General features: G+C 58.2%; 1 protein-coding gene across 2 annotated transcripts in view; it reads right to left on the reverse strand.

Annotated features, from left to right (window-relative positions):
• Positions 1 to 3,955: 3,955 nt before the first annotated feature.
• The window catches only part of FAM193A (family with sequence similarity 193 member A), a 107,896-nt gene continuing 88,940 nt past the window's right edge, over positions 3,956 to 22,911 (reverse strand). For both annotated transcript variants that reach the window (XM_054708558.1, XM_054708551.1), the window contains exons 13-20: positions 15,680 to 15,878; positions 14,542 to 14,811; positions 13,157 to 13,439; positions 12,009 to 12,192; positions 10,915 to 11,145; positions 7,716 to 8,547; positions 6,194 to 6,275; positions 3,956 to 4,654 (exon numbers count right to left, since the gene is read on the reverse strand). In XM_054708558.1, the coding sequence (XP_054564533.1) occupies positions 4,561 to 4,654; positions 6,194 to 6,275; positions 7,716 to 8,547; positions 10,915 to 11,145; positions 12,009 to 12,192; positions 13,157 to 13,439; positions 14,542 to 14,811; positions 15,680 to 15,878 (2,175 nt within the window). In that variant the 3' untranslated portion in view covers positions 3,956 to 4,560. The remainder of the gene's footprint in view (positions 4,655 to 6,193; positions 6,276 to 7,715; positions 8,548 to 10,914; positions 11,146 to 12,008; positions 12,193 to 13,156; positions 13,440 to 14,541; positions 14,812 to 15,679; positions 15,879 to 22,911) is intronic.

Here is a 22,911-nt window from a genome sequence, read left to right on the forward strand (position 1 = left end):
TGGTGACCATGCTCCATCTGAAGATACTTGTGAGCGCTGGTTTAAATGCTTTAAAAGTGATGATTTCCATGTGAAAGACAACGTCCAGGTCAACTGAAAAAGTTTGAAGACCAACAATTATAAGCATTATTGGATGAAGATGCGTGTCAAACTCAAAAACAACTTGCAGAAAGATTAAATGTTGCTCAGCAAACAATTTCTGACCATTTACAAGCAATGGGAAAGATTTTAAAGGAAGGAAAATGGGTGCCACGTCAACTGAACGAAAGACAAATGGAAAACGGAAAAGTCATCAGTAAAATGTTGCTTCAATGGCACAAAAGTCTTTTTTTGCATCGAATTGTGACTGGCGGTGAAAAGTGGATTTATTTTGAGAATCCCAAACGCACAAAATCATGGGTTGATCCAGGTCAACCTTCAACATCGACTGCAAGGCCAAATCGCTTCGGAAAGAAGATAATGCTCTGCGTTTGGTGGGATCAGGAAGGAGTGGTGTATGATGAGCTTCTAAAACCAAGTGAAACCGTTAATACTGATCACTACCGACAACAAATAATCAATTTGAACCACGCTTTGATCGTGAAACGACCAGAATGTTCCAGAAGACACGGCAAAGGAATTTTGCTTCATGATGACACACCATCACACATTCAAAACCAGTTAAAGTCACATTAAAAGATCTTGCCTGGGAAGTATTAACCCACCCACTGTATTCACCAGACCTTGCTCCTTCAGATTACCACTTGTCCCGATCGATGGCACACGCACTTTCTGAGCAGCACTTCAAAACGTACAAAGGAGTGGAAAATTTGGTCTCTGAATGGTTCGCCTCAAAACAAGAAAAGTTCTATTGGGTCGGTACCCACAAATTACCTGAAAGATGAGGGAAATGTGTAGTTAGGGATGGACATTACTTTGAATAAAGCACTTTTGATGTTTCTCTTGGAATTATCATATGTTTTCTTTGATTACAAAATCCGCATTAACCGGTACACCTGGTACATAAAGTAAATGGAAAAACTGGACCAATACAGGCAAAATAATGAAACTTTCTTACACCATCTACAGAAATAAGTGTAGCACCTGAAGTCATAAACTCGGAGGGCGGCGATTTTTAACTGGTGCGCCACAAGAATATTTAAAACACGCAATACTCGACCTCGTTCCCCTTAGATTGTCAAACAAACAAATGCTACAGCCGTCACAACAGTAGTCTGGTGTGAATGAACCAAAATTACACCTATTTTTGGTCAGATGGGCAAAAATACGCGTTTCTTACTTTAGTAATTAGTTTGTGTGCCATGAGAGGAAGACGTTGAATCGCTGACCTACAAACATAGGCAGTGAGTTTCCTGACATTGCTCTTGGCGGTACCTTTTGGATATGTCTCCCCAGGCAAAGGCAGCAACAAATACACAAATGGAACTTCAGCAAAACCAGAAACTTTTGCACAGTGAAGGAAACCATCAGCAAAACGAAAAATCCTAACAAATGAGAAGACATTTGCCAATGACACATCCAATGAGGGGTTAGTACCCAAAATTTATAAAGAACTCATACAACTTAACACAAAAAAAACACACACCAATCCAACTAAAAGTGGGCAAAGAAACTGAATAGACACTTCTCCAAAGAGGACAAATAGCCGAGAGACATGAAAAAAGGTTCAACATTATCGCCGAAGAGATGCAGGTGAAAACAATAATGAGGTACCACCTCACACCTGCCAGAATGGCATCAATACATCAAAGTGCCGGCGAGGACGTGGAGCAAAGGGAACCCTCGGGCACTGCTGGTGGGAACGCAGACGGGTGCAGCCACTGTGGAGAACAGTATGGCGTTTCCTCAAAAAGTCAATGGCCCGGCCGGTGTGGCTCAGTGGTTGAGTGTCGACCTGGGAACCAGGAGGTCATGGTTCGATTCCCGGTCAGGACACATGCCCAGGTGGCGGGCTTGATCCCCAGTGCGGGGCGTGTAGGAGGCAGCCAATCAATAATTTTCATCATTGATGTTTCTCTCTCTCCCTTGCTGAAATCAATAAAAATATGTTTAAAAAAATTAGAATGGAATTGTCTTATGACCCAGCGATTCCACTTCCGGGCATTTATCTGAAGAAAACAAAAACCCTGATTAAAAAAGACAAATAGCCCATGCTTGTGCCTGGGAAGCCATTTTCCCTGCAGCTTCAGCCACAGAATCAAGACGTGGAAGGAGCCTGGCCCACGGACAGACGCCGGGCAGAGGTGGACATGCGACAGGGGGACCTACCTGTGCGTAAAGGCAGGCAGGCCACGCGTGCAGCACCATGATGGGCCGGAGGCTCCGAGTGACGCAGTGAGGCAGAGGGACACCCCGAGTCCCGGACACGGAATCTGAGGAACAAAACCCACCAGCAAAACAAACAGGCTCCCAGGCAGAACAGATGCTGGTGGGGGATGTAAGTGAAAAGTGAAGCTACAGCTGAGGAAAAGCCAAGCCTCTGCATGTGAGGGCCCCCGGCGTGGCACCTGGGGCGGCTGGACCTCACGTGGTCACGTGGCCCCGAACCGAGCGTGCAGGGCACAGGTGGAGCTGCACAAGAGCCGCCTCCAGGCAGGACGCTGGCTTCTGCCCACCGGCCCCCCCTTCCCCGGGGACACTGCCCTGTGCCGCCTCTGCTCGGACTCGTGGGAACTTGGTTTCAAACACGGCCCCCAGCCCGGGCCAGGCGCTCGGCTGGTTGGAACATCGTCCCGTCTGTTCAGCACAAGGTTTCCGGGTGATTCCGTCAGGACACATTGATCTCCAGCCCCTATCGTGGGGGAAGGCAACCAGCCCCCGGTGTTCCTGTCGCCCCTTCCCTTCCCCTCCCCTCTAACCCTCCCCCCCCTCCCTTAGAAAGCAGCAGGGAAACACCGAGGGAGGGTTAACGGCAGCAAAGGCTCCCACCTCACACACAACGCCGGGGTGGAGTGGGCCCGTGGCCCTGCGCGCGGGCCAGCTGCAGACACTGCAGGCGGGACGTGCCTCCCTCCGCGGGGTCCTCCCGGGGGCTGCACGCCACCTGAACAAACCCCTCGGCCGCACTGGCTACCGCCGCCCTGCCGCCTCGGCTACGTGCCCCCCTGGCGCCCCGAGGCCAGTCCCAGCCTCCCGGCCGCATGCCTCCGGCTGCTCTCCCCCCCCCCCCCGCCCCCGCGCTGGTTCTGGGGCTCTGACCCTCGGGCTGCCCTCGCTCTACTCTGCTCCGCGGGGGATTCGGCCTGTGTGAGGCCACTCCGACCCACCGCAGCCCCTGGATGGCAGCGCCACCCTCTCGGCTCCTCTCCTCTCCACCGGCACCGTCCCTCTGGCAGGAAGCCTCATGGGTTCAGAACCCTCCAGGCCAGCCCACCGCCCCTTCCCTGCCGGGAGCCCCTTTCCCGGCTCAGAGCCCGGCCAGGCGTCCGCACAGCGGCAGGGCCTCGCGGGGTTTCGGGAGGCAAGGCGCAGTGGGAGCCATGGAGTGTTCTAGGAGAGTGGCAGCTCCACGAGAGCTTTCTGAAAACTGCCTAGAGACCTCAGAAGGGACCAAGTTGGGTTCCTTTTTTCACTTTAAACACTATTCATGTCCCGACTTACACCCAGCTTAGTCTTTGCAATATTTTATTACAACCCCACAAAGCTCGACGGGCACCTGCCTCCAAGGCCGTGTCACCCTGGCCGACAGACCCTGCTCCCCTCTGCTCTGCCCCCTCCAGCCCACAGGTGGGAATGCAATGGCTTCCGGCCCCATCTGGGTACAGCCGCCCACTGCTTCTCCACACTTACCATTTCCGGTTGAACTGTGCTGAGGCCGGGCCCGGATGGTGAGGCACCAGGAACTGAGCTGCCACGTGGGGCGGTGGCCCAAGGCCCCTGGAGAGGACAGCCGCCCGCACACCCTGCCCCGCCAATTCCCGTCGCCCCCCGCAGAAAGCAACCAGACGAGGTCTCCTACTGTACTAAGGTATTCCATCTTTCAAAAAGAAAGACATGATTTTAATATTACTTAACAATATGTTAAAAAGTAGCCAGGCAGGCCTCCGTGTTAATACAGTCGTACACTCTAACAGACGGTGGTGAGTACTGGGTGGGATTGTTTTTGAACTTTCTCACTCTGCAGGGGTCGTACACAAGCTGGCTACAAGTCAGGGGTCGGACACAAACAGCGCGACGTGTACACTCTGAACAGTAGATTGTGGAGATCGGAGCGCGCCTGCCCCGCCGGCCCGCCCGTCTCGGGTGGGAGCTGAGTGAGGGCGTCACCCAGGGGGACAGATGACAGGACAGGGTGAGATGCAGGGGCCACGGAGCCACGTGGATGATGCAAACTCGTCTCTGGCCAAGGCCCAGGCCTCAGGGGCCGCGGTGGCAGAACAAGTGGCGGGAGCTACTGTCCAACCCGACGCACAGAGCTACGATCAAAGGCTCACAGACTACACGCACACAAGCTAACAGGGCGGGCGGGTGGGCGGCACGTCCTCGGGCTGGGTCCCAGGCGCTGTGGCCACCCGGCAAGGCCTGGGCGAGCTCCCGTGCGTCCCTCCTGGTGATCCTCGCTCAGTGGGCAGCAAAAGTGGCCTTTTTCAAGCTAAAATTGGACCAGTTGATGGACAGTCTTTGTCGGGTCTGTCTGGCGGAATCCAAGCAGAATCTGGAAGACAGAAAACCAGTCACTGGAGCCTCCTGGGCTCAGTGTGGCCCCCACGCCTCGCCGCCCGGCCGCACCTGGTCCCCGTCCTCGGTATGTGGCGGGCGCCCGAGTGTGTTACCTTTCAACTTGCCCTGCGGGGCTGCCACGGAGGTTCTGATGAGCCCTGGGAGCCGGGGCCCCGCAGTCCGGGGGCCTCTGGGCCTCACCAGCCCTGGGAGGGGGCGCCGTGCCGCTGCCCTTCTCAATGAGCGACAGCGGGGACGCCAGCCTGCCCTCGCTTAGCCCCAAGTTCACGGGCGCGAGTGACGTGAAAGGGGAACTTTCACAGCCCCCGTCCCTCCCTCCGCGCCTCAGGGGACAGCGAGGGCCCCTCCTGCTCTGATCACACACTGCGCTCAACAGCGTCTGGAAATTCCAGCGACAACGGGCCAGCCTGTGTTCAGGGAAGGAAAGGACACTGTCCTCCACCTTTCCGCTCTGATTGGGCAGAAATCGGGACGGACCCGAAAAGGATCCTGCTGTCGCCCCGCATCGGGCAGGTAAAATGAGTGTTTGCCGACACTGGTTAACTGTCCGAGCGCAGCACCTGCAGCCCCGCCCGTCCGCCCGTCCGCCCGTCCGGGGAGGGAGGCCGTGCCACCGCGGCAGACCCGAGCTGGTGAGGCTCCTTCACCTGGAGAGCAGCAGCCAGGACGCTCGCTCCGCTGCCCCCCCCCCCGCCCCCCCCCGCCGCCCCGCCGCCCCCGCCCCGCTCAGAGAACAGCTCCGCCCCAAACCCAGGCCAGGCCCCTATGACCTGGCTGGTCCTGCTGCCGACACCCAGCTCCCCTCCGACACCGTGCTCCCCTCCCTCCCCTGCTCCCCTCCGCCTGTGCTCCCTCCGCCTGTGCTCCCCTCTGCCACCCTGCTCCCCTCCGCCTGTGCTCCCCTCCACCACCCTGCTCCCCTCCGCCCTCCCCTCCGCCACCCTGCTCCCCTCCGCCACCGTGCTCCCCTCCGCCTGTGCTCCCCTCCGCCTGTGCTCCCCTCCGCCTGTGCTCCCCTCCGCCTGTGCTCCCCTCCGCCACCGTGCTCCCCTCCGCCTGTGCTCCCCTCCACCACCCTGCTCCCCTCCGCCTGTGCTCCCCTCCGCCTGTGCTCCCCTCCGCCTGTGCTCCCCTCCGCCACCGTGCTCCCCTCCGCCACCCTGCTCCCCTCCGCCACCGTGCTCCCCTCCGCCTGTGCTCCCCTCCGCCTGTGCTCCAGACCCGCCACTTTTCTCCTACGAGCCACCCCTGAGGCTGTGGGAACAGACACTGGGCTCCTCCGTCGGATTCCGGCCTGGGAGCCACCCGTCCCAGGTTACGCTGTGGGCCCAGGACCCTTTGGGAGGCACTGCTGTAACCCCGTCTGCACACGGGGGGAGGGGAGAAGTGGACGTGAGTGTGCGTGTGCCGGGCCCTCCCACGTGGGAGAGCTGCTGTCAGGGCTGCCGGCCACGGAGGGGCCTGCGGGAGCCAGGCAGCCGCTGCCGCTCAGACACACCGTCCTGGCGCTCACCTTTTGAAATATTCCACTTCCCTCTCCGTCTCATCCATGTCCACACTGTCTAGGTCGATATCTTTAGGCAGAAAGACATCATCTGTGAAATGAAAGAGGAAGTCAAACGATAGGAGCGGGCCATCTGAACAGAGCAGAGCTTTGATGTTATTAAATGCAACAACTTCACAAACTAAATCTTGCTGGCGGTCGATCCCCTGAGCGGCGCCATTAACTAGCGGTCCCCAAGATGGGAGAGGCCTGAGGGGTCCTGAGCCCTCCGCCCGGAGGCTGTCCCCAGCAGCTGCCGGCAGGAGGGCCCCGTGGGGAGGACAGGAGGAGGGAGGAGGCCCGGGACCCAACAGCAGCGGCTCTGCTGGCCCCGGTTTTAAGTGCAGCACCCGGACTTCACCAGGAAGCCCCGGCTGCTCCCCAACGGCAGGGCTCCTTCCCGAGGCGCCGTCTGAGCTGCAGTCAGGACAGCGGGCTGCGTGAGCTCGGGCACAGTCTCAGCACGAGGTCGGCGAGGCGAGGCCCCCAGCTCCCCGCAGACCTCCCGGACCATATGCGGAGGCTAATCCTGCCTCTGACTTCCCAGTAGCGTGACCGGGTGTGGCTTAGGTGCGCAACAGCCGCCACCACTCCCACGGCGACAGCACAGGGCGAGGGCCTTCACACCTGAGCTCACAGACCCGGGAAAAGCTTCCCCTAAGGACGCGCATGGCCACGTGACCACACCTGCCCGCAGACAGCCCTGCTGGCTCTTCGTCCGCTGGCCCACACCTTTGGCCGCCAGGGTCCCTGTGGTTTCAACCACACCTGGACCCCACACCCCCAAACCCGACCCTCCTGGACCTCCTTCCTGAGCTCCGTCTTGAGCGTCTCCCCCTGTGCATCCGCCCTTCAAGCATCTGACCCCCAGCGGGCACCACCGCACCCCCTGGCTGCTGCAAGCCACCTCCTTCCTCACTCTCAAGTCAGACTTTGTGTCCTGCTAGCAAGTTCTGGCAAGTTCCTCATGAACCCCACCACCCCCACAGCTACTGCTCGGGTGCTCCCCACCCCGCCCCGCCCCGCCAGGCTCCCGCGTCTGAGTCTCCACCAGGGCCTGGCCTGCATGGCGTCGTTTTCATGACACTTCACCACAAGTCTCATCGCAGCCACCCTGCTTCCGTGGCTGATCAAAAAGTTACAAAATGAACAAATTATTTATGCAGACATCTCTGTAAATAAATTAGAAAATCCAGTTGGAAAGGGTAATTTACTATGGATATGCAGTTTACCAAACTTAAACTCACTAGAGAAATACTAACTAGACCGATTTCCACAGAGGAAAGCAAGCATTATCAAGGCACTCCCCCAAAAAGCATGAGACCAGAGGGCTGCCAGGAGGCCCCAGCCCATCCTCGAGGCCGGGCCAGGCCGTGCAGGCGAGGGCTCTGGAACCCCGACAATGAGAACCCCGACGCGGGCGGGACACGGCGGCACTGCTCTCGCATCACAGAGCGAGCCACAGGCGTGGCCGCCAGACGCCCCGACTCACCGAGCGAGCTGCCGGCCCTGTCTCCCTTCTTCTTCCGGCTCTTCTTGCTCTTGCCGCGGGGCTGCGGGGAGTCGGCCGGCACCGGCTTGCTGCTGGGCGCCGGCTCGCCGGGGCAGGCGGGCTCCGAGGGGCCCGGGCTCGCCTGGCCCTCCTTGACGTGGTTCAGCTGCTTCTTGTTGTTGTTGTTGCTGTTGGCTTTCCTCTCCTCTCGCTTCTGCTCCGCCAGGGAAGGGAGGTCGAGCGCTTTGGCCTTCGGCTCAGTCTGAGGCCGGGGCCGGGGCTGGCTCTCAGAGGCTCTGGGGGGCTCCGCGGGCCTCCTGCCAGCCTCGCTGCCGGCCCGCCCGGCCTGTTTTGGCTTCGGCTTGCCAGCGCCCTCCTTGTGGTGATGCATTATGTCCAGGAGAAAGGACAGCGGCTCCTGCTGCTTCCCACTGACGCCCTCGGGCAGGAGGAGCTTGGAGTCCCTGCTGTCCGCGGGCTCGGCCTCCGGCCCGGGCTCTGTGTGGTTGGCGTGTGTGGACGGGGAGTGCGGTGAGGTTTCCGGTTCTTCGTTCTGCTCGAGGGAGCCGTTGTGCATGTGCACAGAGTCAGGCAGGGCCTCCGCTGCCGCCTGCAGAGCCCCAGCGAGCATGCTCAGCTTGGGACAGTCCTTCCTCGGCCGTTCCTTCTTCTTCTTCTTCACGGCGCGCAGCTTCTGGAGCTCCTGCAGCCGCTGCAGCTCCGCCGTGAGCCGCTCCTCCTCCTGCTCCTGCTCCTGCTGCCTCTGCTCCTCGCGGACCTGCTCGTGCTCCCGGGCCCTGGCCTCCGCCTCCAGGCGCGCCTTCTCCTCCAGCTGCCAGGCGGAAAGAGAAGGCTGTCTGAGACATCAGCAAGTGGTCAAAAAGTAACACATCTGGAAAAAGGAGAACTTAAAAGATGAATCACACAGTAAGAAGAGAAACCCTGCCTGGTCAGCGTGGCTCAGTGGTTGATCGTGTCCCATGTACCAAGAGGCACCGGTCGGATTCCCAGTCAGGGCACATGCCCAAGTTTCGGGTTTAGTCCCCAGTAGGAGGCGTGCAAGAGGCAGCCAATCAATGTTTCTCTCTCGTCGATGTTTCTATCTTTCTCTCCCTTCCTCTCCCTTTCTCTCTCTCTAAAATCAATAAAGATTAGTTTTTTAAAAGTTAAAAAAAAGAATATAAACCATGAAAGGGGCTATAGTAAGCCAAAAGCTCTTACTAAAACGTATCTACCCCAAGTTATTCGACACACAGACTTACTTTATGTGGGGAAGGTGGCAGTTAATCCTCACAGCCACTGACCAGGCATGTAAAACAGGTGGAAGCTGCTGCCTACCCGCCCCCACGCCTGCTGCACACGGAGGTGACAGCCAACGGCACACGACCGTGCACAGCACGCACCTGCCCAGGTGAAGGCTGAGGCTTTCTGAGCATCCACAGGACATGCAAACATGTGCACTAGGAACTAACCCCTCCCAGCCTGGCCGTAGCCGACACGCCGAGCTGCTGTCACCAGTGTGCCCGGAGCAATGGCTTTTCCACGCCGCGGGGCGCGCTGACAGCAGGGGCCTCCTGCTTATGCCACGTCCGGACGTGGCTCTGCATCGAGGGAAGACTCCCTCCGTTAGGGACGCCTACCCGGGGAGCACAAACGGAAACGGGGCCTGCTCTTTAGTGACAAACGAGAGCCCCAAAGAGGGCGCCTCTCGGACGGTCCGGCAAAAACCACTTGACAGGAAACGAAAAGGCCCTTCCCAGCTTAAGCTACTTCCTACATTTCGGTAGGCATTAAATTAAGACCTAATTTAGTTATCTATTAGAAAAAGCTTAATATGAAATGATGTTAAAAGTCAAATGACGCGTTTTAAAAAGCTAATTCCACAACCGAAGCCCCGCTGCCGCAGGGGCCTGGGGTCGGCTGGCAGTGCATCCTGGCGCAGCGCCGGGACCCCCAGGACGAGGCTACAGTGAACCCACAGCCCGTGTGCCGCCTTCACTTCCACAGCCGACCAGGAGGGAGACACAAAGCCGACCCGTGGGCTGGGGCATGCGGTCCGGTCCAATGGGGTGCTCGGTAGAGCACAGGGTGAGGGGGTGCGGAGGGGACCACGTGGCCGGAAGGGGCTGTGGCGTCAGTCTGGGTGCCGACTGGCTGCAGTACAGAGGCCGGAGACGAAGGCGGGGTGCCCTGACCGCACAGAGCCACTGGAGGCTTCGGGGACTGCACAGGACGTCCCAGGCCCTGGACCCCTCGAGAGGCAGGGCACTCCGAGGGCGGCACCCTCGCTCGCCCCACTCCTGTGGGCTCTGCAGACCCAGGTCTCCTGGAGCGGAACGGGCTCCCCCAAGTCCCTGGCGAGTGCTGGCAGCCAGGCAGGGCTGCTCGGGCCGAGCCCCACAGGTTTGGCGGGCCTGCCCCTCAGCAGGACAAGCACAGGCCGAGCGCCACGTGCGGCTGCGGAGCCGGGAGGACTGCGGGCCTGCCTCAGCTCTGCCTGACCGCACGGCGCCCTCGCCCGCTCCCGCCTCCTCGGCCCGACCTGCCTGCTGAGGGCTGGCCCCGGGCCTGACGCCCCGAGGTGGCTGCACAAGGGCGACGGCTGGCCTGCTGCCCGGGGCTCCGAGGGGAGCCCTCCAGAACTGGGCCGGGTCCGAGGAGAGGCGACCAGGAAGGACAGGACACCTCGCAGGACTAGCACCGTCCCTGAGGGCTCCACTCACTCGCTGGACCTCAGGTCAAGTCCAGTCACACCACCACTGGGTGGGCCTGCCCTTGCCACACCCCAGCCCTGAGGTGAGGTGGGAACTGCCCAGGGCCGCCCGCAACGGCCATCACCTCACCCGCCACCTTCGACGTCAATGCCACGAGCTGGGCCTCTTCCACGCGGACGGCCCCGGAGCCAAGGCCCTGTCCCCGCCGATCAGAGTCACTCGTTCAGCCACTCTTCCAAAGCCCACGGCCACCCCCTTCCTCTGCTCCCCTGGCACAGGCGGAGGGCTGCGCCCGCCTGCTGGCCAGCACGAGGCTGAGCTGGTGTGGGTCCCCCAACAGCCACAACACGAAGGGGACGGTGCGTCCTGGACACAGCGTGGGGCTCCCAGCAGCCTGCACTCAGCCAGCCAGGCAGGGGCTGTGGAAGCCGCGCTGCGCCAGGGCAGTGGCTCCACGCCCGCCTCACAGCGCCCGCCCTGGCTACCTTTCTCTGCTTGTGCCTTGCCCGCTTGGCGGCGCGCGAGCTGCTCACGGGCTTGGGCTCGGAGCTGTTGATGAACTGCAGCAGGTCCTCCACCCGGCGGTGGTCCACCACGCTCTCCCGCTCCGACAGCGGGCCCGCCTTCTTCGGCTGCTCTTCCTTCCGCTTGGTCAGCCGCAGGCGCAGCTTCTCCCGCATCTCGGCGTAGTTCCTGCTTGTCGGCGCGGCCGGAGGCTGAGACGGGAAAGGAGACGGGACTCAGTGAGCTTCAGTCTCAGCGACTGGGAAGATGAACCGCAGGCTGTTCCCCAAAGGAAAGCTTTTCTCGTTACCCACGTTACACACAAAAAAATAAGGAAATAAGGAAACAAACGGCCGGAAAAAAGGAAATCTACATATTCATAAAAGAGCTGGGGAGTTAGATGCAGCTCTGGATAAAAGTGAGTGCTTTTAAGTCAGAAAGAACTAAGTACACGCACTGGTCATCTCCTGTGTGAACGGTGTGGGCACCCTCCGGTCGTGCCCACGGCCACCCTGTATCTGTACCCGCGGCAGGCGTGGCGCTCAGCGCGAAAGGACAAGAGCTGCCCTCCCGGCCACGGCCCCGATTTAGCCCAGCCCCCAAGCACGCCGGCGGAGAGGAGCAGGAGCTAAAGGCCCACGTGCCCGCGGCCGCCGCTGGAGGGCTGGCGCGTCCTGGTCCACGCCCACCGGGGTCAATGCCCTTTGTGTGCAAACCGGGAAGCCAACCGTGGCACACGTGTCCCCGCGTGGCGGCTGACAGACCGGACGCCGGGCTGCCCACAGCGGGCACTCAGTGGACCCCTATCCAACCGGCTATCGTCAACTCACCCACAGGCACAAACGCCGTGATGAAGCCTTGCAGCTCGGTCTTTGGGCCCGTGTTTCATTACCTTCAGGTGAGGACAACCTAGCAGTGGAGCTGCTGTTGGAGACCAGACCCCGCCTTGAACTATGTTGCAAGTAAGTCCCCGGAATTCCACCTGGCGTCGCAGCCCGCGAACGCCCCGACGGTCACGCACTGCCCCGCCCCCCGCCACTGGCACGGCCGTCCCCGCCGTCCCCGCGGCACTCACCCCGCCGTGCCCGAAGAATTCACAGTAGCAGCAGTCGCAGTACTTGCCCTCCTTCTGGTTGGTGGAGGTGGAGGTGCTGGAGCTGTGCTCGGAGCAGCTGTCCTCGTCGGCGCTCTCGTCCCCGTCGTCCTGCTGCGGGTCGTAGACGCCATTCTCGCAGCGGTGCCCTTCGCAGTCCGGGTCACTGCGAGAGCGCACACGGGCCTGTCAGCCAGCAGCCACCCCAACAGGCTCTGCCCCTCACAGCCAGAACCAGGGCCACACGGACGTGGGGCCACGTCGGGCTGGGCGGCAGTGGGGCAAGGCGGCACGTGTGGCGGGTGGTCGCACCGTCTCTCTCCTGTCCCCACCACCACTTTCCCCTGGGGGTGGGAGGTGGCTTTAAACGGGCAAGTTCAAAGGTAACAAAAACTGTCTTCAAATACAACTGCCCAGCCTGGCCAGTGCGGCTCAGCTGGCGGGAGCGCGGTCCCGTCCATCGCAAGGCGGAGGGTCCGATTCTGGCGGGGGCAGACAGCGGCTGCGGGTGTGGTCCCAGGGGAGGCACGTGCGGGAGGAAACCAATGGATGTTTCTCTCTCTTTGCGCTCTCCCCTCCTCTCTCTCTAAAACGATGCAAACATGTCTTCGGTGAGAATTAAAAACAACACACGCGTGACTTACACGCACACACTCACCTTAAGAAAAACAACAACAACAACAAACAAGTGAACTGCCCAGCCCGGCCCGTGCGGCTCCGGTGGCTGAACGTCGTCCGGTGCACCAGGAGGTGGGGATGTGGTTCCCGGTCAGGGTGTGACTATGGGAGGCAACCGACAGATGTCCCTCTCCCTCGCCCAGCCCTTCCTCTCTCTAAAATCAATAAAACACACTTAAAACAAAACAAAGCCGTCAAGAGGGTGCTGTGTTGTACTTTGCTCAAAGTGAACAAGTACAACTTGAAAGACACTGATGGATCGGGTGGGGTCTGCTCACCCTCCCACGCAGCAGCCCCGCCCGGCCCTGCAGGTGTCCGCCCTCCGGCCGCATGGCATGGGCCAGCCACCCGCCCGGCGCCAGGGGACAGAGCTCCCACAGCTCTTCCCGTGTCAGGGTGCGCGGCACCCATCTCCATCGTGTCCTGGCCTCTACCTCCAGGACCTGGCTCACCTGCACACGCTTGGAGGCGCGCTGATGGGGCCGTCCGTGCTGGGGGTCGGGGGGGCGACCGAAGCAGGACAGAAGCTCTTGCGCGTGTCCACAAACCCAGGAGAGGTGGCTGCGGTTTTGGGGAAGGCGGGGGCCGCAAGGTTGGTCAGGTGAGGCGTGGAGGCTGGTGCGAGGGGGGCGGGGGCGAGCGCGGGCAGCGGCGCCAGGCCGGTGGGGCTGCTCCTCGGGGCGGCGGGCCCCGCGTGCCGGTGCTCCTCCTTGCCGATGCCGTGGAAGGCCTCACCTGCGGCAGACATGGAGTCGAGCCAACAGCTCAGGTCAGACACGCCCATGCTCCTTTTAAGACTTTTTACCAATGTTTTTTGTCTAAATAGGTTAAAATCTATAGAAAAGTTGAAGGAAACAGTCAAAAAAATACCCAAAACCCTTCACCTGGATTCATGACTAGTTACCATTTGTCCCGTTTCCTTCATTCCTGACACACACGCCCCCACGTGCTGTTTGGCACGGGCTCCCGAGAGGCCGCATGTCACCGTGACCACACAGCACATCGCACCACACCACCAGGAAGGACCTTCTGGATCCTGGACAGCCCCCCCGCCCCAACCCGGCCTGCCTCTCACAGCCCCGACCTCCTCTGGGCAGAGCAGCCGTCAGCAGCGGCCGCGGCGGCCGCGGGTCAGACTGAGCTGACATGCCCTGGGCACGCACCCCGCCAAGGTCATGCTGCACCCTCCTATCTGACCGCCCAGGAAGCACCTGTCAGCTGCTCCGTGGGCGTGAGGCTACACCCAGGCAGGTGTGCAGGGCGGCTGCCAAGCACCCGTGGGAGCTGCTCCCGGCAGGGGCACCGTGTTCCCCACACGGACAGCCAAGGTTCTCACCACCACGGAGGGCCGTCACCCGGCTTCCCCCTTCCCTCGCTCTTGCTCACACAGTGACCAGGATCTTCCCGTCCCCAGGCAGCAGCCGCCCCCCACCCAGGCCCTCCTGAGCACCAGGACTCCGCCCTTCCGCCGTGTGCTGGGAGCCGCTCCCACACTCTGTGCTGTGCACTGTTCCCCGCCGGCCAGCGAGGGCCCTGAGCCAGCTCCCGTGCCCCGCCACCTGCCCGTCTGACGGCTTCCCTGCTCTCTGCTCTCCTGCGGGCTCGGGTCCGAGTGTGACAGCACACCGCCTGCACCCCAGCGATGCCACAGGCACCCTGTCCACGAGGTTCTGCTTTTAGACGACTGTGCTCACAACAGCAGGGAGAGATGAAAGGCAGGACCCATGTGGCCGAGCCCCAGAGGACATGTGACAGTGGGATTCTTCGGGCCGGGCCAGCCAAGGGCGTCGGGAGATGCCGCGAACACCGGGCGCCGCCCCGCCAGCAGCAGCCTTACCTAAGGAAGGAGGCCTCTTGGACGACACTTTGAACTGGCTGTTGCTGGACTGCACCGTGGTGGCCGTGCAGGACACGGAGGAGGTGGCCGAGGAGGTGGCCATCACCACCTTGTTGGCCTCCATGAAGGCGTCCTGGAAGCTGTACAGGCACTTCCTCCTGGCGGCGCTCCTCTTCTCTCTGCAGTCCAGGCCGGTGGGCGAGCCGCTGCTCGGCGGCGGGAGGGCGTCGGGCCTTGTTTCTGAGAACGCTGGCCCCAAGACATCACTCCCTTCAGAGACAAAAGGGAGAATGAAGGCTTCCGGAGAAGAGCAGTTCGCTAAGGCTCACGAGAACTCGCAGACACACTCTCCACACTGGGGCTGCCCGCAGTGAGCGCTCCCCTGGGGTGGCCCTAGTCATCTAGCGTTTATGGAAAACGAAGATTCCCTGAGCACCTGCGATGTGTCCACCCCTGAGCTAGGTGCTTTCCAGAAGTTATTTTCTTTTATGTCTTAAAACTGCCTTCTGAGCTCGGTAGTACTATTCCCATCCTAAAGATGAAGAACTGAGGCTCAGAGAGGCTAAGCAACTTGCCCAAGGTCACACAGCTAGAAACCCTTTCCAGGCACAGACCAGACGGATGGCCAGTCTAGCTTGCTGTTCTGAGCACATGCAGGGGCTGGGCGTGGGACTGCCAGGGGCTCTAACCACATGAAGACAGAGGTGACGCGTACGTAGCAGCCCCTCAGGCGCCCGGCTCTGAAGGGACAGCTGCACCTCAGCGGCTGGGAGGGCGGAGCTGGTTAGAGGGACAAATCCCATGAAGGGTCAGTACAGAAAAGGAGAAAAGGAAGGTAAGTGACAACACTTGAGTCGGCTGTGGCACTGCTGCCCACCCGTGCACTGGGCCATGTCTGTTGCCACCCCTGCTCGAGAACCAGTGGCCGAACCTGAACCCTGGAGACAAGACGCTCGGCAGCACTCGGCAGCAGAGCTGGGCATCAGCCATGCCAGGGGCCGTGGCTGTGACCGACGTGGAGGCAGGGGCAGCATGGCGGGCCCACCCTCGGGGCTCCCATGGGAGAACACAGCCAGATGGCCATCCCCTCAGCTCGGATCACTTGAAAACTTGAATAAAGTTTTAACAGGTTCCTTACCAGAAATTGTATCTGGCAAGAAAGTGCCAGGACTCCAGTTCTTATCATTCATCACTTCTGATCCCCACAGACTTATAAACTTAGAACTATTCCACTCTGGAGTAGTCCCAAAACAGCTCGGGTAAATATGGTCTTGAAGAGATGCATTGAATACCTGATGCTTATTTGTGTGATTCTGAACAGGTGCTGGCGGTAAAGCCTACAAGAAAAAAGTTCTAATCACATATCGACATTCATACCTGCTTACCCAGGTAGTTAGGCTACAGACAGACGAGTCATTTCTGGAAGCCTTGGGGGACGCGCTCGCCGTGACAGCTGTCCCGGCGAACACGTCTTACAGAGCCGGTAGCGAGTCTACACCACAGGTCCAGCTTAAACCAGGTGGGGATGTGAAAGCAGCCGAAGCCTCAAGAAACATGCAGCAGCCTGGGAGCTCAGCAGCTTCTAACACTGCCCTCGCCACACGGTGAGTGTGGGCACTGGCGTCAGCCCTGCTCCTCGGGCTTACTCCGCCTGACACTGGAATTATCACTGCTGAAAAGTCAACCCTGGAATCGCTGATCAAAACACGGCAACACCCTTACACGGTGCTCTCCCGTGGGCAAAGGGCGTGCATCGGAAGAACTACTCGGTTTGTGCTGCTCGGACGCCCCAGGCCCTGCGGGCAGGCCCGTCCCCGGGAGGAGCAGGCGCCCTCCAGCCGCACCGCCTCCAGGGCTGTTCCCCGCGTCCAGGGAGCTTTCTGGATGTAACGAGGGCGCTGACTCCCTTGCTTCAGCTGGCCAGTGGCGTCCACTGCTCTTCCGATGAGGTCACAATTGTAGCCGTGGTCCAGCTGTCCTTCCTGCTCACCCAGGCCCTGGACACACTGGCCTTCTGGTCCTCAAACTCCCAGCTCCTCCTCGACCCGGACCTTCACTCATGCCGTGTCCATGTTCTAGAACGCCCTCAGCTCTCGGTCTCACTGCTGACAGTCACCCTTCAGGCCTGCATGTCCCTTCCTCAGAGAAGCCATCTCTGACTTTGGCCTCACCACCTGACCAAGACCAAGACGGGGGCCTTCCGTTAAACACAAGAAAGCCACCGTTTTCCCTCTCAGCACTTCTCGCGCTCAGCGTTCCAGACTGACTTGTGCCCCTGGTTCAATGCCTGCCTTCCCTCCAATTCTGCCAGCCTCAGGAGGGAGCGGGCCGCCCGGTTCCCTGCCAAGGCCGGGCCCTCGGCTTTTCCCAGCAGCCCTAGGCCCAGGGCCGCCCCCTAAAGCTCAGCCTGCCCTTGGGAACCACGCCTGGGAGCCCCCGCTCTGGGACACACACGAGCACAGTGCGGTACACTCGAGTGCGGCGGGGAGGGGGACTGGGTTTGGAAGGATTCCCAAGAGCAGGTGATGGTTTGGCAGACCCCTGGGGGCCTGGCCGGGGAGAGAGGAAGGGGGAACGGAGGGGGAGGGGCACAGGGGCCAAAGGAGATAACTGTATGACTTTTGTGCCGAGGGGACTAGGGAGCTAGAGAGGGTGGTAAGCAGCGGGGGCGAGGACCTGGTCGGGTTATGAGGAAGACCCACCTGGGCAGGTGGGCGAGTGAGCCACAGAGGAAAGGATGAGAAATGGCCAAGTGCCGGCCACAAAGACACGGATGACAGAGGAAGCCTGGTGTTGTCGGGACAGCTGGGACTGGGCGTCTGGCTCCTTCCTGGCAAGTGTCAGGGACGCAGCTGGCTGTGAACTCTGGTCCCATTCGCAGCCTTCAGGCTGCAGTCCCAAGGGTTCAGATGCCAGCTTGCCCTTTTACTAGCTGTGTGACCTTGGGCAAATCACTGCATCTTTCTGTGCTTTCGTTTTCTCCTAAGTAATTTGCAAACTCCTACCTCCAGGGGCTGTGGAGGGACGGAAGCAGACAGCGCATGCCCAGTGCTCAGCACACTGCTGGCCCACAGTGAGCCTTCGGAGCTGTGTATGTGGACCATTCCCCCCAGGACTGTGGTCCCCACACACAGACGCACCCCCTCGGGCTCTGCTGCCCTCCCAGGTGTCACTCCAGGTGGCGGTGTGTGCCCTCCTGACCTGACCGGGCACAGGGAGGCCAAGATGCAGGGTGAACCATAACGAGACTCGAGGCTTGAAAGTGGGAAGACACAGGCCTGCAGCGGCCGCCCAGGGTCACAGTGGGAGCCTGAGCTGCCGCCCTGCAGGGGACCCCCGGGCAGAGAGAACAAGACGGTACGTCCGCAGACGAGAGGCACACTACGAGCTGCCGAGCTGAGAAGGACGGATGGAAAGTCATTGACTGGCAGGTTCTGAGCCTGGAAGACACTCTGCTCAGGGGCAGAATGCCCAGCAGGTGGAACCAGCGGCTTCTCCCAGCGCACGTGTGCTCCGAGAGGCGGCGCTGCCTCGCCAGCCCAGCTGGTGAACTTGGCACAACGGAAGCACCTCCAGGGTTCCACAGCTTCTTCTCAAGCACTTCCCAAGCACCCCAGACACGGCGGGGTGGCCTGGTTTCACCTCGAGAAAGCCTGGCTGACAACCTGGACCCACAACCACATGGGTCCAGAGAGCTCTTGCTTACCCTCCAAAACCCTACCCCAGCCTCAGCTCCTCTGCAAAACCAACCGACGGGCTCCAAGCTAATTTCCCTCTTCACGATGGCTTTCCTGCTTGGCACCTACAGTTTCTGTTGCGGTCCATCACAGCACTGGACTGTCAGGTCTGAGCACGTTTCTGTCTTCTCTTGAGACTGAGGTTCCTGACAGCGGGGGCCAGGGCACACTGGTTCTATTCTCCGCGCAGGAGCGCAGAGCAGAGCTCAGCCTGGAGAAGTAAGGGGCCGGCCGTGAGACGTACACTATGGCTCCTCATGCGTTCACACCCTCCTCTAAGCAAATCCTCTGAGAACAGGAGGCCCAGCTATCCGTCCACAGGCAGCTCGGGGCAGCGGCAGGCTGGTCTGCATGCATGCTGTTGCACGAGACACCGACCGACCTCGACACCTGTGGCTTCCTTCAGAAAGTCCGGCCCTGCCAGGCTCCGTTTCTGGGCCGCACGCCGGGCAGCACACCCGTGATCCACGCCTGAAAGAAGTCCCTCCCGTGGGGGGCTACTGCCTCAGACCCCGATTCCTCCAGGGCTCCACGCCGCTTCACGAACACAAGTGCTGAACTGCTCTCCACTCTTGAGACAGAAGTGATTCACAAGAAAACAAACCTTTTGCTTTAAGTGCCAGCTCCGACGCATGCACGCACCCAGCCAACCAGACGCCTTCACTAAGCCGCTCTCTGAGGTCACGCACACGACCAGGCGGCCCCAGAGCCACGTGGACAGGTGCAGAAGATGGCGAGCCACGGACACACGCACGGGAGGGACTGCCCACAGTGAGCATTCAAACAGAGCGAGGCCACACGGGCGGGACGCCTGCCACCGAGTGCCTCTTCCTCCTAAGCGCCCCCACGCCGGCAGAGGCGGGAAAGGGGCAACAGCTCGGCTTGGTGTGCAGTTCTCAGGCCAGAACCGAGCACGGCCTCTGAGACAAAATGCAGACACAGGGCCCCACAGGGCCCCCGAGTGCAGCCACCATGGCCCTCGTGGCTAAAGAGTTTCCTCTCCCTCCAATTCCCATCTGCACTGCCATGAACTTGACCAAACACTCTGCAGGGGGTGTGCTGAGTGACCCAGGAGGGAGGTGACAGACACGAGCGGCCACTTCAGCAGCTCCCCTGGACGCATCGCAGCCTCCGAGGGCAACCCGGAGACCAACTCCAAATAGCCCTCAGGGTCCCGTGCAGAATGCAAGACCTCTCTCCACTTCACCCCTAGACCCGCTGCTGGCGTGGTGAATGCTCCCATGTTTTCCAGACAGAAAGGATGGGACTAAAGCTGGGAGCCTCGGATGCCAGTCCAGAGTCTGGCCCTGCAGCCATGACCCACTGCTCCTGGGGCAGGTGGGAGGCCCGGGGTGAACTGCCCCGCCCCGCCCCTCCCGCCACTGCAGCTCATGTTTGCGCTTCTCTGGAAGGTCATGCGCAGTTCCCCTCTGCTGGGGCTTTGTCCACTAAGGGGGATAAATGGCACAAAACACTCTGTAACAAGTGTCGAGCCACAGAGAAAGCAAGGAAAGCCTTTGACAAAGAAATGACAACATGACAAGGAAAACCAGGGCCAGGTGGAGGTGGGTAGGAAAACGGCTGCTCCAGGGGCTCACGGCCCAGATTACACTGTAGTGACGGGGGACTGGGGGACAGATCCGTGGTCCTGCAGGCAGGGGAGCTGGGGGCCCAGGTGGGTCCGTGCCCCTGGGGCACCTCATGCCAGCACACAGAAGCCTACTTCTGAGGAAGCACCCCCTCCTGAGGGCGGGGACTGATTTCTCACAGAGGAGGATGCACAAAACAAGACCTCGTGCTCAAGAGTTCCTGCACATGGAAGGAAGCAACACAGCAGCAGAAGCAACAAGCAGGTCTACATCCTCCAGGTTTCGTTCAAACACAGAACGACTACATGTAAAAGGCTGAACCCTCTGCACTCGCTTGCTTTTTTCTCGATTCCTTTATTCTACTCGGGATTTAATTTTTTAAATACCCCAGAGTTTACAAAGCGCGGCAGTAGAATAAAAAACTGGAGTTTCTTTTCATACAAACTTATTTATTTGGATTTTTAATATTTCAAATTATTGATACATTCAAAGAGTAATTTTAATCTCGACATCCGAGTGCAAAAGGTGAAAGCGATCAAGGAACAGGAGTCTATAAAAAGTTGCTAATATATTTGAAAAATAAATACTGAAGCTTAGAATTAAGAATTAGAGTTGGAATTAAAAACTCAAAACTTAAGTTATACACAATAACAGAATCACTTAACTGGGAGACTGATCCAAAAAGGTTCTCAGAATGGACTGGAAGATAAGGAGATAAGAAATAGGAAGGCGAGCTTCAGAATGAAGAACAGAACTAGAAGGATTTATCAGAGGTTCAGAGAGACAGGACAGAAGGGTAGAGAGAGAATAAAAAAATAAAACGGCTGAAAATTATCAGGCAGGAAACTGAAAATGATTATTATGCTAAGGCTTTGAATGGAAAAAGTAGACAATATGCAAGAACAAATGAGTAATGCAAAGAGATGGAAACTCTAAGAAATAATAAAAAAGAAATGCTAGAAGTAAAAAACACTGTTAAGAGAAACAAATTCTGCTTTTGATGAGCTAGCTGATCAGTAGAATGGACACAACCAAGAAATGAATCAGTGGGCTTCAAGATATGTCAATAGAAACTTCTCAAATGAAAATGCAAGGAGAAACAAGAATAAAAATGCACCACCATCACCAAAAACAAACAAACACACACACACACACACACAAAAAAAACAGAACAAAACATCCAAGAATTGTGGGACAATTTCAAAAGATGCAACATACAGTAACTGAAACACCAGAAGGAAAAAAAAAGGACAGAAGAAATATTTAAAGCCATAATGCTGAGACTTTTCCAAAATTAATGACAGACACTAAACAAAGATCCAGGAAGCTCAGGGAATACTAAATAGAACAAACACCCCAAAATGCACACCTTGGCACATCATATACAAACTGCAGGAAGCCAAAGACAACAGGGAAATCTCGAGAGCAGCTGCGGCGGGGAGAGAAGGAACCCGTGTATTTATAAAACAAGGGCAAGAATCACAGAGGACATCTCATCAGAAACCATTGAGTAAGACAAGAGTGAAGTCAAATATGTTTAAAATGTTGAAAGAAAAAAACCCCACCAACCTAGAATTCTGTATCCAGCGAAATTATCCTTCAAAAGTGAAGGAGAAATAAATACTTCCTCAGACAAACAAAACCTGAGGGAACGCATCGCCAGCAGACCTGCCCTGCAAGAAATGTTAAAAGATTTTCTTCAGACAGAAATAAAATAATATAGGTCAGAAACTTGGATCTACATAAAGAAGGGAGAGCAACGGAGAAGGAATAAATAAAAAGTAAAATAAAATCTCTGGTATTTCTTATTAATTAAGTGAAATACAATTTTGTTTAAAGTAATAATAGCAACAAGGCACTATTGGTGACTATGGAATAATGAAAATAATGACAGTGCATCGCAAGGGATGGGAGGGCGGGGTTGGGAATAATCTGTTAAAAGGTGCCTACACTACACACGAAGAAGGAGACTTAGATTAGTTAAAATGTACCTTCTAATACAACTGTCAAAAATTTTCAAAATAAGGATAACTGACATACTAAGAGAAGAGAGGAAATGGAACCAGCGAACTCAGTCAGAGGGAAAGGCAGAAAAAGAAGCCCCGGTACCAAGTAGGAACCGCGACCGTGCTCGCTTGGCAGCACACACACTAACATTAGGAAACTGCACACATGGCTGCTCTCACTCCAAACACACTCAGCCCTGCCCAGTGTGGCTCAGTTGGTTGGGCATTTTAATTGATTTAAGAATCAATTAAAAAAAAAACTTTGAAAATAGATATATATTTTAAAAAATCACTTTAAATGGTTTAAATATACCAATGAAATGACAGAGATGATCAGATTACATAAGAAGCAAGACCCAAATGTATATGTGTGTTCATAAGAAACCCCCTGTGAGTTCAAAGAGCCCTCTCAGTCCAAAGTGAAGGGATGGACGTACCCTGTACTAACACGAATCAGAAGCGGGAGAAGCTCCGTTCACTTCGGACACGGCAGCCTGCAGAGCAGGGAAACGCCAGGGTGTCACCTCCTGACAGCAGGCCCGTCCTCCCAGATGTGCGACCACCCTGCACACGCCAGCTCCTAGCCACGGAGCGTCCAAGCACAGGAGACAGACACGGACAGAACTGCAGGGAGACAGGAGACCCCGCGGCGATGGCGGGAGACGCCAGCCCGCCCCGTCAGAGGGACAGCGCCAGCAGACGGGCCAGCGGGCACAGAGCTGAACCAGCGGCACCCCCAACTCACGGCGCTGACACCACAGACGGCGTCATCCGACAGCAGCAGGTCGCACGTGCTTCTCAAGCTCCCGTGGAGCACTCACCAGGCCGACCACACGCTGGACCCCAAAGCACCCCTCCCCCGGGGAGTAACCGCACAGACAGTGCCTGTTCTCAGAGCACACCGGGATTCCAGGAGGAACCCATACGGAAAGGTCGCTGGGAAACCCCAGGATTTGGAACTACCCTGTCGCCGTTTTGACTGCTTTTCTAGCATTTCATTACTGTATTTCCTCCTGTAACTACCTTTAACTTTCAAAT

Source organism: Eptesicus fuscus, chromosome 2 (genome assembly GCF_027574615.1).
Source record: "Eptesicus fuscus isolate TK198812 chromosome 2, DD_ASM_mEF_20220401, whole genome shotgun sequence".
NCBI lineage: Eukaryota > Metazoa > Chordata > Mammalia > Chiroptera > Vespertilionidae > Eptesicus > Eptesicus fuscus.